Source organism: Cebus imitator, unplaced genomic scaffold, assembly GCF_001604975.1.
Source record: "Cebus imitator isolate Cc_AM_T3 unplaced genomic scaffold, Cebus_imitator-1.0 Scaffold522, whole genome shotgun sequence".
In the NCBI taxonomy this organism is placed as follows: domain Eukaryota; kingdom Metazoa; phylum Chordata; class Mammalia; order Primates; family Cebidae; genus Cebus; species Cebus imitator.
Window position 1 is genome coordinate 1,032,148 of NW_016107837.1, and position 10,938 is coordinate 1,043,085.

The window sequence follows — 10,938 nt, forward strand, 5'->3', positions numbered from 1 at the left end:
TTAAAAAAAGGACTGTAATTTAACAGTAATCTATACATTTTTTTTTTCACATTAAATGGAAAGTTAAAATCTGTACATCTTTAGCTGCCATTGAAAAGAAAAAAGAATATCCAATGGAAGTTTTCTAACTGGTATAAAGTAACCTTATGATGCTCTCATTACAAGAAAACAAAAATGTATGCACTTATAAACAAGCAGTGTCTCTACCAGTTGACACACAGCGCTTTTCTAAACTCAGGTTTTCTTCATTTGCCACCAGACTGGGCTTTGTCCCTTGCTCTCTACGCCGGGCTGTGTCTGGTGTCTTTATGCTCTTGTCCCCTGCTCTCTGTATGCCAGAGCCACCTTTGCGTTTTCATTAACTTCTACCTGAGTAACACTGGAAACTGTGGCTGCCCTCCCTCTCTTACGCTGGAGTTTCTTGGCAGAGGGGAGGTTCCCCTCACACTATTCATGCAGCTCTGGCAGGCCTAGCATAAGGCATAATTTAGTTCTTGAGAGATGGAATTCTTGTTATTAAAATACTCTCTTAAAAGTTGACAGATCCAACCCTCATTTAACTAAAATTTTTGGCCAGAAAATTGAGGGTTTGAGGACTGGGTTTGAGTCTATATAAAATAGTACCTTATCATTTGTTGCTTCTTATTTTTGGTCTTTTTATTATCTTTCCAATATTTTAATAGTAGGCCTAGGGGATTCTCATGGGAATATGATTATTGCCAGCTTTATCTTTTTATTCCTTACTTGATTTGGGGTATGGTTGTGGGGTGAGGCTCAATTTCCCTTATTGAAAATTTCTCAACTTTTGGGGTGAGGCTCAATTTCCTTTATTGGAAATTTCTCACTTTTTTTTTTTTTTTTAAACCTCCAAGACACCCTGACTAAGGAGTACTTCCCCACCCCTGTGGCTTTCCTTGGCCCTGACTTTTGAAACTTTTTTTTTTTTTTTTTACCAGAGTTGCCTGGTCGCCGAGGTATGCAAGGATACTTTTCCCCAGGTCACTGGCTGGTTTCTTTCCGTGCAGCTGAGAGTCCGAGTTTATTCATCACACCGGGTGGGTCTCGATTCCTTACTTCTGAGGCTGCTACAAGGAGGCAGTGGGGCATGCCTCCTCATGAGAGAGAACCAGCGATGGCCCCCCGGAGGAGAATGCTTCCCCGTATGGGCCACCAAATTGTCAGAAACAAATGCTTGTTCCTTGGTGCCAAAAAGAACTAGCACTCAAAGAATTTTCTGGGCAAGGCAATTTACTTCTACAGAAGGGTGCATCTCATGCATGGAGCAATGGTGAAAGCACTCCTGAACAGGGAGGGGAGGGGTTCTTATCCTCGATGCTGGTAGCCTCTACTGCTGTGTTGTTCCTCTATTGGCTAGCATTGGACTGTAGTCTAAGCTAATTCCAATTGGCTGCTTTAAAGGGAGCAGGGGTATGAGCCAGAGTGGCAGGTGAGCAGTTTGGTGGGAAGGATGGTTATGGAACAGGTAATTAAAGGTGGCTCAGGTCAGAGCAGGTGACCCGGGGTGACTCAGGTCATAGCAGGTGACCAGAATGAGTCAAGCAGGACAGAGCAGGTGACTAAAGGTGACCTAGGTCAAAGCAGGTGCCCAAGGGGACAGATGTGAACTACTGATTAGAACTGGCAGGAAAGCTGTTTACTGAAACTAGAGGCAGGGGGTAAAGAGAACCAGGAAGTTCAACTTTAAAATGGAGAGAGAGCTGAACATACTGACATACTGATGCTTTGAAGAGAGTCGGAGCTCACGGTATTTAACACTTGACATCTTAGATAACATATAGCAGTAATTCTGTGAACTCTTTCCTTCCGCACTCCTTCCCACTAGGTCTTGTTTGCTTACTTGTTTAGTGGTTGGATTATCTTGTGAAATCTCTTTAACACCCTCTCCCCACTAGTATTCAGCCTACGACGTTGCTCATTGCTCCTCAGGGTGTGTAGCTTTGTGTACGCCACACTCACCCTGATGACAGTCATTTTGGCATGGTTCTCTTCCTTTCCCTGATCACTTTCAGCCCTTAAACCACTAACTGCCAACTCTATTGTTTTCAACAGTGACGGCGGGTACAACTGGCTCTACAAACAAATCCAATCAAATTCTGACTCCTTTGAAGGGATAGTTTCTGGGAACACTGTGTGATGTCTCCTCCAGCTCTTGGCTGAGCCTGTATCTTGTCTCTGTTCCCGGGGTTTCACAGCCTCCACTGTTTCTGAGAGTGCCTTCAGGCTTGAACCTCTTTGTTGCAGATGAAGTCCGTTCCTTTGGGAAGAGATTAGGAGCTATCTGTTTTACCGCCTGTTTCTCTACCCAGGCAAAATCTCTGCACAGGACTCAGAGCTGAGGGTGCAGAAAACAGCAAGCATCTCAATTCAACTGTTCATTGTTAGGGTTTCCTTTGTAGCTGTTGGTATTCTATTTCTGTTCATGACCATTACAGGTCGGGTATGCCTAACTCAAAATGTTCCAAAATCCAAATGTTTTTGAGCATTAAGATGATGCTCCAAGGAAATGCTTGTTGGAACATTTTGGATTTCAGATTTTTGGATTAGAAATGCTCAATCAGTAAGCATGATGTAAATATTCCAAATCCCAAAAAGTCTGAAACCTGACACACTTCTGGTACTGAGCATGCCAGGTAAGGGATGAGGGATTCTCACCCTGTGCTACTACCAGTCAAGCGTGTGAGGCTCCCATAGGGCCGCCCCACCCTCCCCCATGTCATCAGGAACCCAAGGGGCTCCCATCAAGTCAGGGACTCTGGAGCTGGATGTCCTATAAGCACCCTGGGATGTTGGAAGAATGAGTGGTTTCCAGGGAAATAGGGGAAGCTCCCTGGCAAGGGCATGGCCAGGAGAAAGGCTGGGAGCCTGAGGGCCAAATCGAGTAGGTGCAGGTCACGGGGCAGGGCGGTGGAGAAGCCGCAGGCGGGGCCCCCATGGAGGCGGGAGTGCTCAGAACTGGGCGTGGGGGGTGGCATCTGAGGGTCTGAGTGCCAGCACAGTGCTTCGTGTGCTGCAGCACCCAGAGTTTCCCTCAGCAGCAGGTATGATTCCACCGGGAGGAGGCTGGGACACAGACGTGGTACTAGCCCCCAGCAGTGTCAAGGCTGTCCACGGGAAGAGTAGGCCAGGCTCTGGGGGCCTGGGCAGGCAGCCTCCCCACAGGGTGAGGTCCAGTCCTGGGCCTTTCCCCAGCCCCCACTGCAGCCAGAGGGGGAGGCCGGAGTCCCGGGGCCTGTGCTGGGATTCTGCCCTTCGAGGACACCACTGTTGCCGTGGTCACGGCCCAGCCTGCTTTGCCCTCTGCCCTGTCATCCCATGAGCAAAGGAATGTTCTCTTCCTCACACCTGGAAAAAAATTAAGCGAGGAAAGTTCCTCATACTGCACCTCCCCTGGTTGGTGACCCATTTCTGGCTCTCTGGAGCAGACTCCAGAATTCTAGGACCTGCTGTCCCCACCTCATTCTCCTGCAAACTGGCACCCCGGGGGCGCGGTGCCCAGGCCCTTGTCTCCCCTGACCTGCCTCAAGGACTCCTCACTCTCTGCCTTCCTGATTCCACAGCTTGGGACCCCAATCCCATCTACTCACAGTATGGGGGTGAGCCCTCATACAGGCTCTGTGCATGAGCAGCAGTCCCCAGTTCCAGACGTCTCTTCTGACAAATCCATCCAGAACGGGGTCCCCAGTCCCACCACCCACCTACAGAGCACACAGTGCAGACCATCCCCTCTTCCTCCTACCTGTGTCAGATCCACCAGAAAATCCTGTGGCCTCATCGTCCGAGTACCTCCAGAAGCTGGCCCTCCCCTCTTCACCTTCACTCAGGGTGGTCATATTCCCATGGGGCACACAGAGGCAGGCTGAACATGAGGCTGGGAGAAGTGGGAGCTATTGAGTGTTCTAGGTGGTAAGCAGTCACCAGGATGCAGTGAGATCTGCCTAAAGAGATCTCAGAAAAAAGGGGCCATCCTGGGATTCCTTCTTTCATTTTAAATACTATTCACCTCATTTATAACCTCTACCCAATTCAAGATTTGTAATTCATTATTTTATTATAAATCACACCCCACCCCACAACAGGAAGGGCACCAGCCTACGCAGTCCTGTGATCCCGGCCTGTGACCCACCTCCCTCCTTTGCTCTGTGCAGCAGGGGCCTATGGCCACCTTTAAGCCAGTACGTCCTAATCCAGGGTTCCCTTGTCCCCAGGGTGTTCCCAGCTGCTCTGTGGGGACCTGCTGACCCTGCTCCACCCCATTTGCTGCTTCATAGCACTCGGCACTTCACAAATTGACCCCGATGACGTGGTCAGCTGCTGTCTCCTGCTGCCTGCTCTGCTGGGCACACAGAGGATGGCAGGGGCCCCAGGATCTCGAAGCTGCTGTCTGGAGAGACCTGGGAACTGCGCCGAGGTGGTGTCCTGGCTCCCGAGGTGGGGTGCATCAGCTGCACGCCCTCTCCCACCCTCCCCACCCCCCCACCCCCGCAGAAAGAAGCAGCCGAGGTCTCCTTCTGTACTAATGTATTCCATCTTTCAAAAAGAAAGACATGATTTTAATATTACTTAACAATATGTTAAAAAAGTAGCCAGGCAGGCCTCCGTGTTAATACAGTCGTACACTCTATAACAGACTTGATGGTGTGAGTACTGGGTGGGTTTCTTGTTTTTAACTTTCTCATTCTGCAAGGGATCTTACACAAGCTGGCTACAAGTCAGGGGGGATCAAACACAAACAGCGCAACGTGTACACTCAGAGACAGTAGATTGTGGAGAACGAAGGAGGCCTGCCCCGCCCAGCCCGCCTAGGGTGGGACGCAGGGGCACAGGAGAGCTGAGTGACGGCCAGTACCCCAGTGAGGACAGATGACAGGACAGGGTGCAATGCAGAGGCAACGGAGCCACGTGGATGATGCAAACTCCTATCTGGCCACGGCCCAGGCCTCTGAGGCCGCAGTGGTGGGAGGACTTGGCGGGAACTACTGTTCCAATCCGACAGCACAGAGCTACAATCGAAGGAGTCTCACGCACAGACTACACGCACACAAGCTAACAGCGTGGGCCGAGCATCAACTTCTCGGTCTGGGGTCTCAGGCAGCACCGGCTCCGCACAGCCCTTGGCAAGCACCACGGCTCTGGGGTGCTGGCGAGGGGCTTGGCTCTTGGGGTGGCGCAGCCTGGCCCACCTCTTGCGCGTCCCTCTTCAGGCAGTCCTCATTCAGTGGGCAGCAAAGGTGGCTTTTTTCAAGCTAAAATTGGACCAGTTGATAGACAGTCTTTGTCGGGTCTGTCTAGCAGAATCCAAGCAGAACCTGCAAAGACAAAAAGCCAATCACGGAAGGAAACAGCCCACAACCAGCCTGGGGCCTGGCAAAGCCTAGCATGCTCTTGACCTTGCTAGAAACTCACTGCGGGCTGGGGGTTGTGGAGTCCCAGTGAGGGGCATGGTGTCAAGGGGCCCCTTCAGGCCCTGCCATAGGCTGCACCTAAGACGAAAGGACTCAGGAGGCTTACTGGGTGGGTAGAGGGAGTCCTGAGAAAGAAAAAAAACTTTTAATCTGAGAACTGTGAGCCCCCCTTAAATTATCAGACCCAGGCTGAGCATGGTGGCTCACACCTGTAATCCCAGCACTTTGGGAGGCTGAGGCAGGTGGGATCACTCGAGCTCACAAGTTCAAGACCAGCCTGGGAAACATGGTAAAACCTCACCTCTACAAAAAATACAAAAATTAGCCAGGTGTGGTGGGGCACACCTGTGATCCCAACTACTCAGGAGGCTGTGGTGGGAGCATGGCTTGAGCCGGGGAGGTGGAGGCTGCAGTGAGCCTGTTGCCAATGGCAGGTATCTGAGCTGCCAGCGGCGAATCTGAACAGATCTGCAGCAGCCTCAGTTCTCGCATTCTCAGAAGAAAGAATTTGACCAAAGGCCATAAGGCAGAAGAAAAAACTGCATCAAGTTTTAGAATAGGGGTGAAAGTTTACGAAAAAGCTCTAGGGCAGAAACGGAAGGAAAGTGCACTCGGAAGAGGCCAAGTGGGCAGCTTGAGAGGCTAGTGCCCTGTCAGGCCTCTGAGGTAGGGCTCTGGACGTTCTCCCGACTCCTCCCTTGGGGCAGGCTGCCCGCATGCACAGTGGCCTGCTAGCACTTGGGAGGGAGCACGTGTGCTGTGTGTCCTGGAGCGTGCACATGCTCCCCTGAGGCTTCTTCCCGTATGGGTGGAAAGTCCCTGGAAGCTCACACACCAGGTAAACGCCACCATTTTGCACCTCTTACTGCACAGCTTGAGCCCACTTGCCCGACTGCTGAGATCTTATCGGGAAGCTGCTGATTACCAGCTTCAGGTATTGGTCTACCAGGGAAACTGCCTTTCCCTGGTGCTGGCTGTGACCAATTATTTCAGAGAGGCAGTGTGACAACTGCCTGACCATCACCTGACAGTCACATCCCTGGTGGGCGGAGGGAGCCCTTGAGCCCTCCCTGCCCTGCTCGCGCCTGACTAGCTACCCACCGTCATAAGCCAAGAATGCAGCATTGCACTCCAGCCTCGGCAGACAGAACCAGACCTTGCACCTCCCCATCTAGCCCCCCAAAAAAGTTTTGGAGGTGGAACGTATGTGCTCATTAGAAGTCTGGGGTAATCACTATTTAAAGCAGTTTGTCTTCGAGTTTTAATAAACTGTTTTCTTTTGGAGTATACGGTTTCATTTCGCTCAGGAGAAGGCTGAACAAAACAACAAAACCCCTGTCATATTCTAAACACAGACCCTAAATCTGCAATCGTTCAAGGGCATACCCACACAAATGACTCAAAACCAACACAGACAGACATGCGAGACCAAAATTAAGAATCCCTTTATGGCTTTTAGGACCCAGATCCCTCTCAAGGACAGCTTAAAGAAAGTCTTGCTAGCTGCAAAGGGTGCAACCCACAGCTGTCAGGCCATATTTTCTAATGCCTCAGCTTCTCAGCTGACTGCACACATGCCAGGTGGAAGATTTAAAGAGACAGGAAAGTAGAAAAAAGAAAACTGCCCATGGGACTAGTGCCAAAAGTTGGGAAAATTAGGGAAGGTAAAATGTATGGGGTTGGGCTGGGGCGGAAGCTCATGCTTGTAATCCCAGTACTTTGGGAGGCCGAGGTGGAAAGATCCCAGAGGCCAGGAGTTCAAGACCAGCCTGGGCAACGTAAAGGGGTGCCTTCTCTACCCGTCCCCCCCCCCAAAAAAAAAACATTTGGCCGGGCGTAGTGGCTCATCCCAGCACTTTGGGAGGCCGAGGCAGGTGGATCACCTGAGGCAGTGAGTTTGAGAACAGGCTGACCAAGATGGAGGAACCCCGCCTCTACTAAAAATACAAAATTAGCTGGGCATGGTGGCACATGCCTGTGATCCCAGCTACTCAGGAGGCTGAGGCAGGAGAATCACTTGAACCTGGGAGGCAGAGGTTGTGGTGAGCTGAGATCCTGCCATTGCACTGTAGCCAGGGCAATAAGAGTGAAACTAGTTCTCAAAAAAAAAAAATAAAATAATAATAATAATAATATATATATATTTTTTTTAATTAACCAGGCATGGTGGTGCATCTGTAGTCCCAGAACTGTGAGTGGGCCACTTGACTTCAGCCTGAACCACAGAGTGAGACTCTATTTTTAAAATCTTTTAGGGTCTAAAATCTGCTCACAGATTCCTCTGGCCCTGCTGGCACCATCTGTGGGCTGATGAGTAGCTGTCTTCAGTAAAGGATTTATGTCCTGCCTTTAGGCAAACGCAAGAGAGGTGGAGAGAGCCCCTGCACTGTCTTCAGCTCAACAATGCCCAGTATTTGAGAGAGCAATATTAGTTTCCTTTGGTAGAAAAGATAATATATCCCAAATGGTCAAGAGTCATAAATAACTTTAAGTAAATTCAAATTAATTCCTATTAGTGGTACTTCTAAGCTAAAGGTATCCAGTGAGGAAAGGAATCTGTGGTGGCTCTAAAGAACTGCAACTTTGTTCTGAATCCAGTCTCAGCTGGAATGCTGCTTAGCTAATTGCCTGGATGACAGAGACTGTGTCTCAAAATAAATAAATAAAATAAAAAAGATTTACATCCTTAAGTGACAGAGCGCACTCTCTAAAACAAACAAACTTCTAAATCTCTCAACTTGAGGGCCAAGGAGAGAACTCACCTTCATGCACCAGTTTAAGACTAACAGGGATTTGTCACCAATTTTTTTTTTTTTTTGAGATGGAGTTTCGCTCTTGTTACCCAGGCTGGAGTGCAATGGCGCCATCTCGGCTCACCGCAACCTCCGCCTCCTGGGTTCAGGCAATTCTCCTGCCCCAGCCTCCTGAGTCGCTGGGATTACAGGCACACGCCACCATGCCCAGCTAATTTTTTGTATTTTTAGTAGAGACGGGGTTTCACCATGTTGACCAGGATGGTCTCGATCTCTTGACCTCGTGATCCACCCGCCTTGGCCTCCCATGCTGGGATTACAGGCTTGAGCCACCGTGCCCAGCCAATTTTTTTTTCTTTTTTTTTTTTTTTTTTTGAGACAGAGTTTTGCTTTCTTTGCCCAGGCTGGAGTGCAATGGCACTATCTGGGCTCACTGCAACCTCCACTTCCCAGGTTTAAGAGATTCTCCTATCTCAGCCTCCCGAGTAGCTGGGACTACAGGCGTGCACCAACATACTTCACTTATTTTTATTTATTTATTTTTTGTATTTTTAGCTAGAGGTGGGGTTTCACCATGTTGGCCAGGCTGGTCTCAAACTCCTGACCTCAAGTGGTCCACCTGCCTTGGCCTCCCAAAGTGCTGGGATTACAGGCATGAGCCATCACACCCGGCCTTGGTCACCAATTTAAGGGGGAAAAAAGGTCTGAATTACAAACAATGGGAAGCAGCAATTTTAAAAGCATGCTGTGTAATTTAGGCCCAAAAAAAAGAAACCACAGCAGGAGGGGAGCCAAACTGCCAGCACTGGGCTGCAGATCCCGCGCTGTGAAGCGAGGCCAGACAAGGCAGTTTTCTTTTTTACGCTTGAAACCCAAATCTCTTGCCCTGTTTTAAAAAGGGAGGAAGGTTAGAAAGAACCACCCAGTTTGAAGAAAAAAGAACAAATTGGGAGAAGAGGTGATTACAAAAGTTGTTTGTCAGGGCCAGGATTGGTGGCTTACGCCTCTAATCCCAACATTTGGAAGGCCAAGGCAGATGGATCACTTAAATCCAGGAGTTTGAGACCAGCCTGGACAACATAATAAGACCCTGTTTCTACTAAATATTTTAAAAATTAGCTGAGATTGGTGGCCGACGCCTGTAGTCCCAGCTAGTCAGGAGGCTGAGGTGGGAGGATCAATTGAGCCTGGGAGGTCAAGGCTGCAGTGAGCCAAGATCACACTACTGCACTCCAGCCTGGGTGACAGAGCAAGACTATTGTCTTAAAAAAAAAGTTGCCAAAAATTCTCATTGGTTTACAGAAATTGATAGTGATTGGCTGTACATTGTTGAACTATAGGATATAAGTCCTCCAGTGTGTGAAATCATCAGGAGGTTAATTTGTGCCTACTTGGTGGCAACACTCTATCTAGAGTCCATACAGCAGGTGGATTACTCAGTTCGAGGTGGTGGAGGGGCGGGATGTGCCTGCTCTCACATTTCACTGCCTCTCTGGACATGACACTTTTTTCTTTTTTTTGAGACAGGGCCTTGTTCTGTTGCCCAGGCTGGAGTGCAGTTGTGCAATCACAGCTCACTGCAACCTTGACCTTCTGGGCTCAAGTGACCCTCCCACCTCAGCTTCCCGAGTAGCTGGGACTACTGCAGTCATGTGCCACCCGTGCCCAGCTAATCTTTTTACTTCTTGTAGAGATGAGGTCTTGCTATGTTGCCCAGGCTAGCATCTTCTGACTCTCTCTATGTGTTTATTTATTTAATTTAATTAAAAAGGAGAGACAGGGCCGGGCGCAGTGGCTCACACCTGTAATCACAACACTTTGGGAGGCCGAGGCACACAGACTGCCTGAGGTCAGGAGTTGGAGGCCAGCTTGGCCAACATGGTGAAACCCCGTCTCTACTAAAAGTACAAAAACATTAGCCGGGCATGGTGTCGGGCACCTGCGATCGAAACTACTCAGGAGGCTGAGGCAGGAGAATTGCCTGAACCTGGGAGGCAGAGATTGCAGTGAGCTGAGATCACACCATTGCACTCCAGTGTGAACGACAAGAACGAAACTCCATCTCAAAGAAAAAATAAAGTTAAATAAAATTAACTTTAAAAAGCTGCACAGTTGACTGAATTCCTTTCTTCCTTAACCCTTGATAACTATATGTACTCTCTCAGCCTGCTTTTCTTTTTCTTGACGTGATTTCTGCCAAGAATAATGTAAAGCTTCATTGACTGGAAAGCTTAAATTCTTTCTCCGTGCTTTGTTTCATTTTTGAGACAGGGTCTCACTCTGTCTCCCAGGCTGGAGTGCAGTGACACAAGCACAGCTCACTGAAGCCTTAAACGCCTGGGCTCAAATGATCCTCCTGCCTCAGCCTCTCGAATAGCTGGGATTACAAGGTGTGAGCACTGCACCTGGCAACACTTTTGGCTTCCAATTTTAGATAAACAGAAGATTAATAATTGCTAATACCTTAGGTTTTCACTACAATTTAAGGTTACTGAAAGTTAAAATTCTGACTAACATATGTAACTCAAAGTAGAGAGAAGAAGGAAAAGAGTTCTATACATAGAATACATAAAAATAAGATATGTTTTGGTAAGGAAGGTTCTAAGAAACACAAGAGGATGTGGTTCTGTCCTCATTTTGGAAAAAGTATTTTTGACTAGTTTAGAGGTTATTTAAAAGCTGTATTAAGATGAAGAAAAGGCCGGGCGCGGTGGCTCAAGCCTGTAATCCCAGCACTTTGGGAGGCCGAGGCGGGTGGATCA

The 10,938-nt window shown here is 48.9% G+C and overlaps 1 protein-coding gene across 4 annotated transcripts in view; it reads right to left on the reverse strand.

Annotated features, from left to right (window-relative positions):
- Nucleotides 1–4,524: 4,524 nt before the first annotated feature.
- The window catches only part of FAM193A (family with sequence similarity 193 member A), a 204,461-nt gene continuing 198,047 nt past the window's right edge, over nucleotides 4,525–10,938 (reverse strand). For 2 of the 4 annotated variants that reach the window (XM_017514331.2, XM_017514334.2), the window contains one exon: nucleotides 4,525–5,327. In XM_017514331.2, the coding sequence (XP_017369820.1) occupies nucleotides 5,234–5,327 (94 nt within the window). In that variant the 3' untranslated portion in view covers nucleotides 4,525–5,233. The remainder of the gene's footprint in view (nucleotides 5,328–10,938) is intronic. The other 2 variants (XM_017514333.2, XM_017514332.2) reach the window with 1 other exon arrangement.